General features: G+C 35.3%; 1 protein-coding gene across 8 annotated transcripts in view; it reads left to right on the top strand.

Annotated features, from left to right (window-relative positions):
- Nucleotides 1–15,375, top strand: part of LOC138325861 (collagen alpha-1(II) chain-like) — a 56,693-nt gene extending 41,318 nt beyond the window's left edge. For 2 of the 8 annotated variants that reach the window (XM_069271829.1, XM_069271828.1), the window contains 7 exons: nt 549–580; nt 739–892; nt 1,452–1,556; nt 4,384–4,515; nt 8,645–8,764; nt 10,815–10,943; nt 13,619–15,375. In XM_069271829.1, coding sequence (XP_069127930.1) covers nt 549–580; nt 739–892; nt 1,452–1,556; nt 4,384–4,515; nt 8,645–8,764; nt 10,815–10,943; nt 13,619–13,947 — 1,001 coding nt within the window. In that variant the 3' untranslated portion in view covers nt 13,948–15,375. Of the gene's footprint in view, nt 1–548; nt 581–738; nt 893–1,451; nt 1,557–4,383; nt 4,516–5,805; nt 6,809–8,644; nt 8,765–10,814; nt 10,944–11,937; nt 12,050–13,618 lie in introns of those variants that run through there. The other 6 variants (XM_069271831.1, XM_069271832.1, XM_069271833.1 and 3 more) reach the window with 6 other exon arrangements.
- Nucleotides 15,376–17,610: the final 2,235 nt, after the last annotated feature.

The following is a 17,610-nucleotide window of genomic DNA, read 5'->3' on the forward strand; positions in this document are numbered from 1 at the left end:
AGAGGGAACAAACGTAGATATGGGTAAGATCGTACATAGAGGGTACAAACGTAGATATGGGTAAGATCGTACATAGAGGGAACAAACGTAGATATGGGTAAGATCGTACATAGAGGGAACAAACGTAGATATGGGTAAGATCGTACATAGAGGGTACAAACGTAGATATGGGTAAGATCGTACATAGAGGGTACAATCAGGAATTATGTCCGGAAGCTTTGTTTTTCATGGATTGTGAAACAATTTATACAACTTAGAAAATCACTTTCAATGGCCTGATATAGGTGACCCCAAAGCTTTTGATGTTCGTGCAAGGGAATCACTCGTAAATTCTGTTGTTTTGTAAACGAAAGATCTGGTAGCGTTCGTCTCCAACTTGTTTTCAGATGTGAACTGATTTAATCGATTGCAATCGACAAAAGAACAATAAAATAAGTTAAAATTGAAAAAAAAACAATATATAGTGTTTGTCTGCCCGCGTTTCCCTTTGATGGTCTTATTTACATGTAACTAAAATTTACTTATTGGTTGCTCATTATCTTTTACAGAAAGAATTGAGGTGCTAGAAAGAACTATACAGGTATATTTTTTCATATAGAAATCCAATCGCTGACCGTTTTGATTTATTCTTTTTGGATAAGTATGTGTACAATATATAACTGGCAATCAACTGATTTTTCAGACAACAAAAACATTATCATATTACAATTTTGAAAATTGATTGTATTTTATTTTCAGACACTTATAAACAATATGACCCGGTGCTGTAACCGAGTTGAAATTTTAGAAATAGATCTTATAGGAATTAAGGAAAAATTAGACGAGTTAAATAAAACAATAATTCAACTTCCGCCTCAACCGGGGACTCCCGCACCCACTACAGCAAAACCAGGTAAGGGGAGGCTACTCCAAACGAATTTATTGTTACTGAGATAGCAATATTACATCCGTTATATAGAGACAATCTCAGTTCATGACTGAAGATATGAAGATTTAAAGAAAAAATGTGAAATAAATTAAATACGTTCATTAATGTTTAAAAAATTCACATATGATTATATAAAGATACCTTTGAATAATTATTAAGTACATTGTACATTTGTTTTTACTGTTCTAAATGTCCAATCACCATACCTTTGTGCTTATATTTTGCCTGAAACATTCTAACCAATGACTATCAAAGGTTCCTAGACACAGCTTCATCAACAGAACTTAATGAATTTCTAAACTTAAAAGCATTCATATGTTAACATTAGCGGAGTTAAGAAAACTCAAAATTTCTTTACTTAACTTCTGTAATTCAACATGGGATTTAAAGTTATTAAATTATGGTAAGACTGGACTCAGCTATTAAAGAGGATCCATTCATTAGGGGCACTAAGTTTATTGGCAATGCTTAATTGTGACATACGAAGAAAAATAATTCTCCTGCTAATTGTTGCTGTGAACAGGTTGTACCGCGGAGCAGTTCACGTGTGCGGATGGGTCGTGTATAGGTGCGGCCTACAGATGTGACGAAATACCGGACTGTCCAGATCGGTCGGATGAGGTTGGCTGTGAGTAGTCCCATCACGGACGCTTGGCTAGAAAGATAATTTTCTCTCTTTGTATATGTAATACTGTGTCAAGGTCTATAACACTGTCTATAATCCATTTAAAGTTAGGTGTCCTGAAAGTCTAATCTGATACCTTCTGCTGTTTGTAGGTCCATTTATATTAAAGTCAGGTGTCCTGAAGGTCTGAGCTGATACCTTCTGCTGTTTGTAGGTCCATTTATATTAAAGTCAGGTGTCCTGAAGGTCTGAGCTGATACCGTCTGCTGTTTGTAGGTCCAGAAATAGTCAGGTGTCCTGAAGGTCTGAGCTGATACCGTCTGCTGTTTGTAGGTCCAGAAATAGTCAGGTGTCCTGAAGGTCTGATCTGATACCTTCTGCTGTTTGTAGGTCCATTTATATTAAAGTCAGGTGTCCTGAAGGTCTGATCTGATACCGTCTGCTGTTTGTAGGTCCATTTATATTAAAGTCAGGTGTCCTGAAGGTCTGAGCTGATACCTTCTGCTGTTTGTAGGTCCATTTATATTAAAGTTAGGTGTCCTGAAGGTCTGAGCTGATACCTTCTGCTGTTTGTAGGTCCAGTAATAGTCAGGTGTCCTGAAGGTCTGAGCTGATACCTTCTGCTGTTTGTAGGTCCAGAAATAGTCAGGTGTCCTGAAGGTCTGAGCTGATACCTTCTGCTGTTTGTAGGTCCAGTAATAGTCAGGTGTCCTGAAGGTCTGATCTGATACCTTCTGCTGTTTGTAGGTCCATTTATATTAAAGTCAGGTGTCCTGAAGGTCTGAGCTGATACCTCCTGCTGTTTGTAGGTCCATTTATATTAAAGTCAGGTGTCATGAAGGTCTGAGCTGATACCTTCTGCTGTTTGTAGGTCCATTTATATTAAAGTCAGGTGTCCTGAAGGTCTGCTCTGATACCGTCTGCTGTTTGTAGGTCCATTTATATTAAAGTCAGGTGTCCTGAAGGCCTGAGCTGATACCTTCTGCTGTTTGTAGGTCCATTTATATTAAAGTCAGGTGTCCTGAAGGTCTGAGCTGATACCTTCTGCTGTTTGTAGGTCCAGAAATAGTCAGGTGTCCTGAAGGTCTGAGCTGATACCTTCTGCTGTTTGTAGGTCCAGAAATAGTCAGGTGTCCTGAAGGTCTGAGCTGATACCTTCTGCTGTTTGTAGGTCCAGTAATAGTCAGGTGTCCTGAAGGTCTGATCTGATACCTTCTGCTGTTTGTAAGTCCATTTATATTAAAGTCAGGTGTCCTGAAGGTCTGAGCTGATACCGTCTGCTGTTTGTAGGTCCAGTAATAGTCAGGTGTCCTGAAGGTCTGAGCTGATACCTCCTGCTGTTTGTAGGTCCATTAATATTAAAGTCAGGTGTCCTGAAGGTCTGAGCTGATACCTCCTGCTGTTTGTAGGTCCATTTATATTAAAGTCAGGTGTCCTGAAGGTCTGAGCTGATACCTTCTGCTGTTTGTAGGTCCAGTAATAGTCAGGTGTCCTGAAGGTCTGATCTGATACCTTCTGCTGTTTGTAAGTCCATTTATATTAAAGTCAGGTGTCCTGAAGGTCTGAGCTGATACCGTCTGCTGTTTGTAGGTCCAGTAATAGTCAGGTGTCCTGAAGGTCTGAGCTGATACCGTCTGCTGTTTGTAGGTCCAGAAATAGTCAGGTGTCCTGAAGGTCTGAGCTGATACTTTCTGCTGTTTGTAAGTCCATTTATGTTAAAGTCAGGTGTCCTGAAGGTCTGAGCTGATACCGTCTGCTGTTTGTAGGTCCAGTAATAGTCAGGTGTCCTGAAGGTCTGAGCTGATACCTCCTGCTGTTTGTAGGTCCATTAATATTAAAGTCAGGTGTCCTGAAGGTCTGAGCTGATACCTTCTGCTGTTTGTAGGTCCATTTATATTAAAGTCAGGTGTCCTGAAGGTCTGAGCTGATACCTTCTGCTGTTTGTAGGTCCAGTAATAGTCAGGTGTCCTGAAGGTCTGATCTGATACCTTCTGCTGTTTGTAGGTCCATTTATATTAAAGTCAGGTGTCCTGAAGGTCTGAGCTGATACCGTCTGCTGTTTGTAGGTCCAGTAATAGTCAGGTGTCCTGAAGGTCTGAGCTGATACCGTCTGCTGTTTGTAGGTCCAGAAATAGTCAGGTGTCCTGAAGGTCTGAGCTGATACTTTCTGCTGTTTGTAGGTCAAGTAATAGTCAGGTGTCCTGAAGGTCTGATCTGATACCTTCTGCTGTTTGTAGGTCCATTTATATTAAAGTCAGGTGTCCTGAAGGTCTGATCTGATACCGTCTGCTGTTTGTAGGTCCATTTATATTAAAGTCAGGTGTCCTGAAGGTCTGAGCTGATACCTTCTGCTGTTTGTAGGTCCATTTATATGAAAGTCAGGTGTCCTGAAGGTCTGAGCTGATACCTTCTGCTGTTTGTAGGTCCAGAAATAGTCAGGTGTTCTGAAGGTCTGAGCTGATACCTTCTGCTTTTTGTAGGTCCAGAAATAGTCAGGTGTCCTGAAGGTCTGAGCTGATACCTTCTGCTGTTTGTAGGTCCAGTAATAGTCAGGTGTCCTGAAGGTCTGAGCTGATAACTTCTGCTGTTTGTAGGTCCAGAAATAATCAGGTGTCCTGAAGGTCTGATCTGATACCTTCTGCTGTTTGTAGGTCCAGAAATAGTCAGGTGTCCTGAAGGTCTGAGCTGATACCTTCTGCTGTTTGTAGGTCCAGTAATAGTCAGGTGTTGTGAAGGTCTGAGCTGATACCTTCTGCTGTTTGTAGGTTCAGTTATAGTATGGTGTCCTGAAGGACTGATCTGATACCTTCTACTGTTTGTACATTTCAAGGTCCAGGTGTAGTCAGGTGTCCTGAAGGCCAATTCCTGTGTGATACAGACAGGTGTATAGCACAATCCTACCTATGTGATGGTACAAACGACTGTGTGGACGGATCAGACGAAGGAGAAGAAGCCAACTGTGGTACGTTATAATGTTTCCCCTTAGTCTTCCTCAGAGTTGTGTGATAGTTGTGGCCATATCCTTTGTCGCCAGACACTGTCCGCTCTATTATTGATGTGCTACATTAGTGTAACCCTACAGTTTGTCATCGACCTTTCTCTGACCACCCCTAGGTAGTGGGGTTTGTTCATTAGAGAATCCCTATAGTTAGTCACCATCAACCCTTCATCATCCTTTCTAACCGTCAGCCCGATTCTCATCCTGGCTGGGGAAAGAGTATTAAATCATATCATTGGTCATTTACTTTTATGTATACCTCTAACAGTTAGCGCCATAATAACACTAACAGATCATTCCGTTCACTCATCGGTAATTATTCTCTAATCTAGTGATAACCACATATCACAAATAGGCAAACTTTGTTGTAGGAATGCATAAACAATTGTAATTTTTATAACAATATCCATGATCGCGCACTGTCAACATTTCCATGCAACTTACATTAATGCAGTTAATTTACAAAATAACAACATAACAACTAAACGAATTACGCTGAAAAATAACACGTTACACCAATTAATAGAAATAGGAATCTATTGTAATGTAATTTTAACGATATCAATGATCAACACTCACTTATAAACCAAGCTTAATGCAGTAACATTAATATCTGACTATGATTTATGCTTTATCTCCAACACTGTATTCCGACCAATGAAGTCACACTAGATACATTCTTAATTAATACACATGTACATTGCTGGAAGAAATATACTTAGGATTTCCTTTCGCCTATCCATGCCAAGAGATATCTACTCATGAGGAAGTTAGTGAAGTCATCATTTACTGAGAAAAACGTCATTCATTCGTCATCAAAGTCTGAGTAAACGACCTACTTTTCCCACTTCGTCTCATTCAATTAGACGGTTGCTGATCAGTGACTATGAAGCACAGCCAACAAGAGTTTGGTCGATCGAGACAACCTATTACGAAAAGCGAAAAATGGGCAATTTACATGAACACAATGGCGAACACGTTTCTTATGATTTCTACTTACGATTTACACTGCTTTGATTTATAGTAATATCTATTATAGCATAGCCTATAACATGTTCTAGATTAAGGTGGTGATGGGATATATAGTTTACATGGTTACTATGGTGACGTACGTATACACTGCCTCTGTAGAAATAGAAAAAACACTATAACAACATCATTAAAACCTTACTTAATCATTGTATTTAATTATGTTATTTACTACTACAAGGTGTTTTACAATAATGGTATATTTTATATTCTTTTTCGTTTTAGGTTGATTCAACGATAAACATTACAATTTGTGCGTTGTAAAACAAGATGTGTTTTCATTAATTGTATAGTGATGTGTTTTAAACACTCATTTGGATTTCATCATATTATGCATAAAAACTATTCACGAAATTTGAATTATGCGGACTTTAATCTGATCTGTTGGATGTGAATTATTGTATGATTTAAAATATGCATCTCAAGTATGTTCGAACATTTCAGGCAAAACGTGTCCTGATATTAATATGATTCAAATCGACAAGAAATATGAAACATGTTTTTTTTTATTTTGTTTTTTATTTATTTAATGTTTTACAAACATCAATGTTTTCATGAATACTGATACGTTAGGATTTGTATCTGTCCGTCTCATAAACATCATCTGTTCATTACGTGTATTTTGAATTTCAATCTGAACATACAAAGTGGCGGTTTCGTTTATAGTCAATATCATTAGCAATAAAAGGTAACGAAAATCTAAACTTTACAAATTCTTATGAAAATAAATCATTTGATGAGATCGTAGTTTTACACAAATGGAAAAGTAATTATTGACTGATGCTGTTGTGCTTTGGAATACCTCAGTCTGGACACCGAAGGTCAAATGTCATTTAAAAGAATCATGAACAGATGGTTGTTGTATGTTAATGTATCACTCCTGTTTGTCAATGTGTTCATACTTTGGTGTTTTGTCCGTGCTATGTCCAACCCTACAACCGTATTAATGTATTCTCATTAGTGGACACATTCTTTCTGTATTGTTGTTCATGCCTCCTTCTGCCATCATCCCTGTTTCACAAAATATCATTTTCCTCTGTTATCTATGATCATTCAGTACTTTATTCCTTATGCCTTCAGATTAGCTATGCAGTGTTTTGCATGAATACCATGTTGTCGTCTTTGGAAGTACACTCTAGTACTATTTCTCATTAAGTTGATATAGCTACCTTCATTTAACTCATTTGTTTGTGTTTTTGTCTACAATAAAATTCCTGTACATTCCTGATACATGTTTTTGTCTGGATAACATCTTCTCTCATACTTGATCTACTTATTTCTAAAGCAACATTTCCATTCCCATTCCTTTAATAAATTATATTATACGTTACGATTGTATTTATAGTGCCAATATTTTTGACATTTACTTCCATTCAGAAGTCTATATCTAGACTAGAAATCAACAATTATTTCAGTGAGAAAACTACAAACATTCATTTTTGTGATATTTACAATAAAGATTTTTCCATCATGAATTAGCAAAACGTGTTTTCATTTTATCACCGTTTATCACCGAAACAAATTGCTGAAAGATGAGGTGCATCTAAGCAATCAAAAACCTGGTAGTGCACATATATTTAACTTTTTCTCCATATTTTTACACAACCGGTGAAAACTTTATAATAAAAAATATTTTACCGATTTTTAAAAATTGTAACTTTAAATCACCTTAACTTTTGTGTTCCCTATTTCAATCAAATCGATATTTTTTTAAGATTATTTTTGGCCAGGTGACTTTTTGTTAACTTTGTAAACATTGGGAGATAGTGTAGGTGTGAAGACTGACTTTATAACAATACGAAGATATTAGGAAACTATTTATTGAGATATTAGAACAGCTTCACAATGTTAAACTTATGTTTTCGTTTTATAAACACGCACACTACCCTACTAGCTTACGATCCATGTTTTGTGTCTTTTTGTTTTTACCCTACTAGCTTACGATCCCTTTTTGTTTACACATACCCTACTAGCTTTACGATCCATGTTTTGTGTCTTTTTGTTTACACACTACCCTACTAGCTTACGATCCATGTTTTGTGTCTTTTTGTTTACACACTACCCTACTAGCTTACGATCCATGTTTTGTGTCTTTTTGTTTACACACTCTACTACTTACTCCATGTTTTGTGTCTTTTTGTTTAACTACCTATAGCTTACGATCCTGTTTTTTCTTTGTTTACACACACACTATACGTCCATGTTTTGTGTCTTTTTTTATACCTATACTTCGATCATGTTTGTGTCTTTTGTTTACACACTACCCTAGCTTACGATCCATGTTTTGTGTCTTTTTGTTTACGATCCATGTTTTGTGTCTTTTTGTTTACACACTACCCTACTAGCTTACGATCCATGTTTTGTGTCTTTTTGTTTACACACTACCCTACTAGCTTACGTCATGTTTTTGTCTTTTTGTTTACACACTACCCTACTAGCTTACGATCCATGTTTTGTGTCTTTTTGTTTACACACTACCCTACTAGCTTACGATCCGTGTTTTGTGTCTTTTTGTTTACACACTACCCTACTAGCTTACGATCCATGTTTTGTGTCTTTTTGTTTACACACTACCCTACTAGCTTACGATCCATGTTTTGTGTCTTTTTGTTTACACACTACCCTACTAGCTTACGATCCATGTTTTGTGTCTTTTTGTTTACACACTACCCTACTAGCTTACGATCCATGTTTTGTGTCTTTTTGTTTACACACTACCCTACTAGCTTACGATCCATGTTTTGTGTCTTTTTGTTTACACACTACCCTACTAGCTTACGATCCATGTTTTGTGTCTTTTTGTTTACACACTACCCTACTAGCTTACGATCCGTGTTTTGTGTCTTTTGTTTAAAGTGTTTTATGATTAATGTCCTTTATGTTCACCGACGTCCCTAATCACCGACGTCCCTAATCACCGACGTCCCTAATTATCGACGTCCCTAATCACCGACGTCCTTAATCACCAAAACAGTTTCTTTGTTATGTATATAAATGTTTGTAAACTGAATGCGTACGCTCAAGTACGCGTGCTGTATTACCATGCCACATTATTCCGAGACAGGTCCCAAATGTAACCCGGACGAGTTCCGATGTAATAGTGGACAGTGTATTCCCGGAGCCTTTAAATGTGACACCTATGGAGACTGTGACGATGCCTCGGACGAATCGGAAGCCGTGTGTGGTAGGTAGTGTGTGTAATACATCATTGATGCGTGACACGTAGTGCTCATATAATTAAACGTCATTGGTGGGCAGCACGTAGTTCTCATAAAATGTTTACGACATTGAGATGTGGTAAGTAGTGCTTCTAAAATTAATGAGTAGGAATAAGTGTTCATAACCTTCTTACGTCATTGATGTGTAGTACATGTATGTAGTGTTCATATAAATATAATCCAAACGTCATTAACGTGCTAAGCTTAGTACGTATGTAATTTCTACGCCATACGTGTATTTCATACATTGTTCATTATAGTATTCATTCCAGATGTTAATACAGTGCAGTTCGTAAAATTCATAGAATTAGTGTTTTGTACTTCCTACACAAGACACGCAATATGGTATAGTTGTACATACGCCATCCATATATTATACGTAGTAATCATTAAATACATACGTCATCGCTCGATATGATGTACATGTATGTGTACGAAGTATTCATACGTCATTAATGTGTGGTACGTAGTTTTCATTAAATGCAACTTCACAAAGTTTTTCTAACTTGGTGATAACGATGATGATGTAAAGTCGTTTGTTTTTGCCTAAATGAAATAATGTATGCATGTGTGTAAACTTGTATTTACTAATAATTTAGACTCTTTCTCTTCATTTGTTATATAAACTGTGCTCCGCTCCACAGAAATTATCATTATGATTTTGCTCAAGCATTACTTGTGTTCGTTCTCTGTTACATATGGGCGTAGATCTTATATATCCACTAGTACACATGCTTTCTGTTATTATTCTCCTATTATTTACCTATATAATTTCCTTCTTTTTAATCCAATGCATTACGGTTTAAGGTTATATTCACTTTATGACGCCACAATGAATATGGCATAAATTGATCTTGTCATAACAAGAGTTAGGAATTTAAGCTGAAATATTTTGAAAATCATTTATTTATCCTTGAATCATGGCCTTATTAGAACAAAATGCAGAACGGATTTAATATGCAGTCCAGATGCACTTTCACCTGGTTAAAATGAAAAATATGTTTTACCCTTATAAATTGAGACAAATCCGCGAAACCTTCGACCTATCGGTAATGGTAGTCTATTATTCTCAGTCAGTTTCCACGATATTAAAACATACCTTTACAAACCGTTCGCATGTTTTCTTATCTAACATTTTTCAGTTTTTACCTTTTGTATATGATAATCTTATTATACGTTTTCTTTCTCCATAGTATTAGCAGTACGTGACATACTAAACTACCTAGTAGATTTTACATCCCCTAGAAATTAGGTACAATGTATATACAATTTCTATCAGACATACCGGATATGGTGAGGACCAGTCCTCGTCATGATTTTTTAATTGTTATTATCCATTTTTCACCCTGGCAGGGTGGTGAACATGTGGAAGGTTTCATAGTATCAGAAAAAAACACCATTAATTTTAATCTCAAACAAACCTCTCGCCAATATTATTGTATGATATGAAATTGGAAAACATTCCATGTAAATAACTCGTTACCTATGTTCGAGAAGGTGTTAATAAAGCAAAGGTCATTAGAGTAGTCCAGATGAACCTCTGCTTTACAACTTGTCATTTATCCATCTCTGGGTCGCAAGTTCAAATTCATCAGGTAGTTTACACATCGTTGGTCGATAGTTTTCCACCGAGTACATCGACATTTCATCTGTGTCTTCAACCTAGCACGTCCTTAAATGACCCAGTGTGATTATAGGACACTACAAAAGAACTCCCTACCTCTCATCATATCAAAGAGCTTCGTCTTCATTGCAGCTAAAACCTATGATAGAATTGAAACAAAAATCGAAAATTAGGCATAAGCAGCTTACAGACTAAATAAACAAGTGATTTGTTTCACATAAGAAACGAAATGTCTATTTCAACAACCTAGCACATTCGTAAAGCATGTTAAACAAACCAAACAAGACAAGTGAGAGAAAAGAAACTTGTGATTATTTTCGGAGTATTCTGTGGATTAAGCTAGCTTCACTAGAACAGGGCTGAACAGGTGTGGCTTTTCTCGCTACTTTCAGGAACGAAACCATCCTCATGTTCCCCATCCCAATTCCAGTGTACTAATAAGAATTGTATTGACAAGACATTGGTGTGCAATGACAACGACGATTGCGGCGATAATTCCGACGAGGTCTCCGATATGTGTGGTAAGTCTTCACCGGAACTTCACCATAGAAGGTATGTTTGTTTCATCACCTAAAATATACATCACGTGTCACGTCACCTGTAGCTGAAAACATGTGTTATTTATAATAGCGTATATGTAAAAAGTTCATATTTCTAGACGATATATCATCCACGAAAAACAAATACACCGTCTATAAAGACCACGAAATGGACAAGAAATCATGTCTTGGTAATCAAGTAGTCTTTATACATGGGTCATATTGTGGTTAGATATTTCATTTGCGACCGCTAGAAAGTGGTATTTATAAAGAGATGACTGCTGTTTTACTTTACACATTTATTAATAATAAACGATAAATATTGATATTATCTGTCTAGAAATATGGAGTATTCACTATAGTCGTCGCATATTTTGCTATTTGGCTACGCTAGCCACATTTATTACTATATTAGTATACATGCAGTATAAATGTACGTCACCATGTGAACCTTACGTAAAACAAGTAGGATAGAATTCTGTAGCGGGGATTGATAAACACACAGGGTATTCACAATCATCTGCATGTTAACCTCTCCCTTACCTAATCACGTGCATGCCTTTCATTCAGGTATCTCCCCCTCACAGGTGTGCTCAACTTCACACAAAGGTGTGCTGTGGTTTTCTGTCAGGTTGCATGCACACGATGTCGAGTGATTTGAGGTGTTTCTAGATATGCTAATTCCCATGAGGACATGATGTTGAGTAATGTCTTTTGGCTAAATCAGACACACTTTAACAAATTAATAAATTTGATTTAAAAGAATCGCTAGCTTTGACATGTAAATTATTGTGGCACAGCTAGGCATTGCTTCAGAGTATATCTGGTGTAGTGCGTCGCTTATAAGCGTATTGTAAGAAAATGGTTGCTTATCTTTTAGATGTCGATACGAAATGATTTGTTATATACGAAATGGGCGTTGGTGGTGCCTTGTAACTCCCTTAACATACAGTCGAATGTTCACTCTCTCCTACAGGTTTTGAGATCGGCGGAACGGAAGGACCGGCGAGTGGCGATGGCGATGACGACGAGTCACCACCTCGAGGCGATATCCCATAATTTCACCAAACCCGCATGATATTTATTACGTATGTGATATCATACTTATCAATGTTGATAACATTTCCTATGTCTTAACGACCTGAAGGCATTAAAATACCTTCGGAATGCATGCAATGTATTTCCCTCCCTGTTCCCTCATTGTTGTTTCATCCTGTTATTTTACTCTGTTTGTTCTTCAAAGTACAGCGTATGATCTTGCTTTCAATGTTGTTTGTTATATAGATGTTTTTATTCATCATCTTCATTTATATTATTTGTAATGAGTAAATATTGATAGTTGCTCTATTGGTTTTTGTGAGTAAAAAGTCTCAAATTTGAGGGGAAAATGTTGATACAAAAAGGTAATTCAATTAACGCAAGCACGGAAAGAGATATTTACCAGTTTATATAAATATTTCCACATATTTGTTCACATTGGATGTTCTTCTGTCCATTTAAATACATTATACACTAAACGAATGAGACCGAATGTGACAAATTACTTTATCGATAAGGTTATCTTTTATACCAAATTTTATTTCGTAAAGGCGATTAAAATAGTTTCATACAAACGGAACAGCAACAAGTTGAGCTCCTGATTCCACTACGATTCTATAGAGTAATAACTTATATTGTACTTCAATTTCTTTTCATTTCGATCTACTCAATATAAGGCGCATTTGAAAACAATACCTCTTATGTGTGATATGTCTGAACGTTATATATATGTTGTATTCTGAACGTTTAATGTTGTTTTCTGAACGTTAAATGTTGTATTATGAACGTTATATGTTGTATTCTGAACGATTGTATTCTGAACGTTATATATTGTATTCTGAACGATTGAACGTTTTGAACGTCCTTTAATTGTCGTAATTTTGATTGATATAATTATATGTGACTAATCTATCTTCATGTATATTGACAAAAACTGTTTGCATAACATAGAAGTTTCTTGTGATTGTTATTAGCTTCAGCGGTTCATGGTTGTTACAAGCTTATACAGTTAATTATCTTCCAACCTTATCTTTGGTTCTTCTATCTTTTCTTGTTTGTATTTGCTCAACATCATGTTTATGGACCACAGTAGTTTATGCGAGGTTGTGCAAGTAGTTTGTTGCTGTGTTCATTCTGCTGCTTGGAGTAAATGTATATATAACGATTATATGCTATATATTGGTATGCTAAAGCAATATCTAGCGCTGTAAATGTTATGTGATAATGTTGGTAGGACATAACAATGCTCATCTTTCGACTTAAAATTACAAATAAAAAGTATTCTATGCTATACATTTAGCGTTAGATTTCCATTTACCACTTTCAAATGTTCACTTTCAAAATCATACATTTCTTTACTGCTCTTGTAATACTGTAGACAAACTTTCATATACGCTGACATTCTTAAACATACCGTTCGTCCTCTGTTCTTCTACAGGTTATAAATGGTTTTCCATTAGCCTTCATTTTATTATTCTATGTAAATAAATAAAAATGAAAGTTACAATTTCAACAAAAGTTTTAAGTTCATTGAATGTGCTTACTCAGAACATCAAGCTTATAGCGTATCTTACCATAAGGCTGCGACATGCTGTTAAAGTTTTGTTTGATGTTTACAGATACTACAGCTCCGGCAATGTCATTCACTACTCCTGCCGACTGTGATTGTGACAATCTACCACCACCTCCGCTTCCGCCACCAGGAATTCTGGGAGATATGAGAGAATCCTTGGATAACTTCGTTAAACTATTACCTGAGCGGACATGCGCAAAGTGTAGTCCGGGATTCCGGGAACACAGTGATGATATGTTTGTAGCAAATCAACTGAAAGATTCTGAAGTCGTCGTGGCGGAAGTGAAAAAATCTATGACATCAGGTTACCATAGTATCAATAAACAAAATGCTTTAATCACACTGTCAGGGATGTTCATTTTATGTATTGTTTGAAATTAGGGGAATACTTTTTAATTGGTATGTCTAAAAAGTAGTTTGAAAAACGTGAATGTCGGGGGTAATTATGAAATGACTTTGCTAAAGTTTTGAAACCGTCTTCTGCTATATATACAAGCATTCGTATGATCAATATACAGTCATTGTACTGATAGCTTATTTCACCAAACTACACAGATTTTGTAAATAATGCTGTTGTCTACAGTTGATTGGTGGTGAGATAGAATAGTATATTTTTGTACAAACGAAACTGAGAGTAAAGAATATTGTATAGTGTGTATGAAATCCGCAATTATAATGATATATTAGCAATCGCAATGTTCATTCATGTACCCTTTTTACTGAATACAAGCTAGAATTGATAATATTGGACAGACAAGGCTATGAAAATAACTACCCAATATATCTGTCAATCTCAGTATTTTTATACCGCTGTATTAAATTTGGAACTTAATTTGAACTAAAGGCTTCTGTATGATATATAAACATGCTGCATGTATGAATACTATTTCGCAATGATGTAAAAATAAAACAATTGCCGATTGACTTCTCACTTTAGCCTCAACATTTACTATGGCCAGTTTGTGTGTATCATAATCACTACAACTCGTGTTTAATGTATATAACTGTTACTGTCGGCTGATGTTACCGAGGGATTAGATATATCACGTGATTTTGTGGCTGTTGGTTTAATGTTTAATGCTTTTTATAACCAATACATTTTCGTGTATAAGGGCATATTCGGTGCACGTGTATTTGTTTCATTGCATGCCTGTACTTTTTATCAATGTGAAGTATGTAAACGCGATGAAGTAATTTTCTATGACAAAAATGTATCGGAACATTTGAAGTAAATATTCCAAACAAGTGCGGGCATTCGTTATGCCTTTACTATTTATGAAAAAAACAGTATATCATCCTTAACAACTTTTAGCATAGATTTTTAAATGTTTACAGTTTTATTTCGAAATCATATTTTCATTTTTATCTATGTTAAAGACATGATATTTTATTAATGTGATGACAGTAGATAGACCAGCAATGTATCATCAAGTTAATCTCACATCGTGTACGCTTTTATAAACATATAATACATTTCACATATACTAACAATGATGGCATCTTTGCTCTTAAAAATGAAGTAATTGTTTCGACCAATCACAAGCGACGTTGCAAATGGCGACTGCGTTTATTTCAAACCGTTCGATTTTCTTGTAACAAGCAATATCAAAATTGCAAATAGCATCGGGAATTTTTTACAGTGTCAGTAAGTTAAACTGTTTAACGTAGATAAAATACTCACAGAATTGTCCATACCGGTAATAGAACTATGTGCCTGCCATGTATGTATGTATCAGTTTAACATGTGCCTTATATTGACCGCTGGTGCCAATGATTGAAATAAACACTATAACGACATCAAAACGTTTCTTGGTATTATTGCTAGACATTTCATTTTCATAAATCAGGAGTCATGTATTGGCTTCCAACGCTGTTTTACAAGTAACTGTAAACTAACTGAGATACTGTAAATTAACTTCGCAAGTTAGCAAAGAGAAAGTAGTTATAAATCCAGTAGTACATTTAAACTGTAAATTGTGAGGTCATCGATAACTTCAGTCGAAGTAAACTTAAATTTGCTTATAGTATTGTTTGATTCTGCAGAGATAATAGATAATCCGGGTGAGAAAAATGTATTTCAATAAATGAACCGTTAACAATTCAGAAAAGTGGGACACTTTACCTAGGATACGTTTACTGTACTTTATATTATAGAGCTCTGATACAAAGTCCATGGCAATTCCGTGAGCTAACTAACGTATAACAGATAAAATATATATGGTTTCATATCGACGAGTATTTGAAGTTATATGGTATAATACAACAAATGTTAATTACATGTGGACGGTACGAGAGAAAGGGAAAATTGCTTTTCGATTATATCTTTATTGTAAATTAAGATTAGCTGTCATACGAGATATTGTTAACATCATTATTTTGATGCAATAAAATGTTGACGTATTATTGATGCATTTACAAATTCGATACAGTTGTAACATCAACGATTTCAACAAGTTCAATTATCACAAATAATTTGCAAAAACCAAAACAAAACATTCTTACGGTGGCACAAAGGTGACAGGAAAAATATATTTTTTAAGTAGTGTGAAAAATATTTTTATGCTCACTTAAAACATATAATTCTTTTGTCTTGTCAATGTCATACATAAAAACATAAAACTTTATTACAGCTAAACTATGTGCATTCACAGTATTTATTTGATATGTTGCATATTCAACTTTAGTTTGAGAGTTGTTCCCCATCTACCACTTAACTGCCCAATAGAAAAAAAGGAGGCGGAATATAGGAGTTAAAAATTTAACTTGAAATGCATCTAAACAAGTGCAAATTATAATTGAAATAATTGAAATATTGACGTTTAAATCGTCCAAATATTAAATTTTCTTGTATAGTTATATGTTAATTATTTGCATGCAGATTTTTTCTCTTTTTTCCTACCTCAGAGAAAGGTAAGTAATGAAAAAACCGAGACGTTAAATGGGGAGCATTAACTTTGCGATTGAATGAAATAATGATGAAATTCGTACCTCAAAATATTTTGTCTTTAATGCAAAGTCGCAAGATTTTATTGGTATATTTTGACTACTACATGAAATCACAAAAAAGAGAAGCTGATAAAGAAATTCAAAAGGAATATTATACAAATTACAAAGACATTTGATGGCATAAATGTTCGCCAACTTTTTACACTGGCATTAAAGGATATTCCTAAGTCATTAATTTATGTTGTCCTTTATGATAATTCATTGACTATAATGACTTATCGCGATTTAAGGTGCAAACTTAGATTGGTTTATTGACTTGTTGTGTTCCTATACGGAGCTTATGTATGACAGCTATCCAGAAATTAGATCTCAAGATAAAACCAATTGTATTATCTGATAATAGTGAATCTGATCAAGGTCTACTACGTGGCATGAAATGTTCATGTCTACTTTCCGTCATTATTTAGAGTTTTAGGATTTAACCAGATAGGTACAAAAATGCACATAGAATAATGTTAATAAATATAAATCTATCTAGCGTTTCTTCGTATCAACGAACATTCAAGGATAGATGGTATATTACAACAGTAAACATCAATCAATTACACACCGGAGATTCAGTTTCTATTATGGACTCGTTATGACGAAGTCAGTCAGAAGTTTCGTAAAAAAACTGTTTCAGTTTATTGCAATAACTATACCAGGTTTGGGTACTTTAATACACACGATCGTGTTAAGAGTAAATGAAAATGAGACTACCCTGTCATACGACATACAGTAAAACTACTTATTTCGACGGGAAAAATAATTATGAAAAGGTTACCACCTTCACTATAATTGTTATATCAGCATTAACAAATATTATTAATTGAAGAATATTTTGAAGAAAAATATTTGTCACGAAATATGTTTGGTTCTAACCATTTTATTTCATGTGCTTCCACTGCGGGAAAAGATTAATGATGTATACTGTAGGTAGTCTTGATTTGAGAGTTGCTCCCCTCCTCTCACTTAACGACAACACTGATAGCTCAAAATTTTAAATTGGATTTTATTTTATTTTGGCTCAAAATTTTAATTGGATTTGATTTT

This window comes from Argopecten irradians, chromosome 6 (assembly GCF_041381155.1).
Source record: "Argopecten irradians isolate NY chromosome 6, Ai_NY, whole genome shotgun sequence".
Taxonomy (NCBI): domain Eukaryota; kingdom Metazoa; phylum Mollusca; class Bivalvia; order Pectinida; family Pectinidae; genus Argopecten; species Argopecten irradians.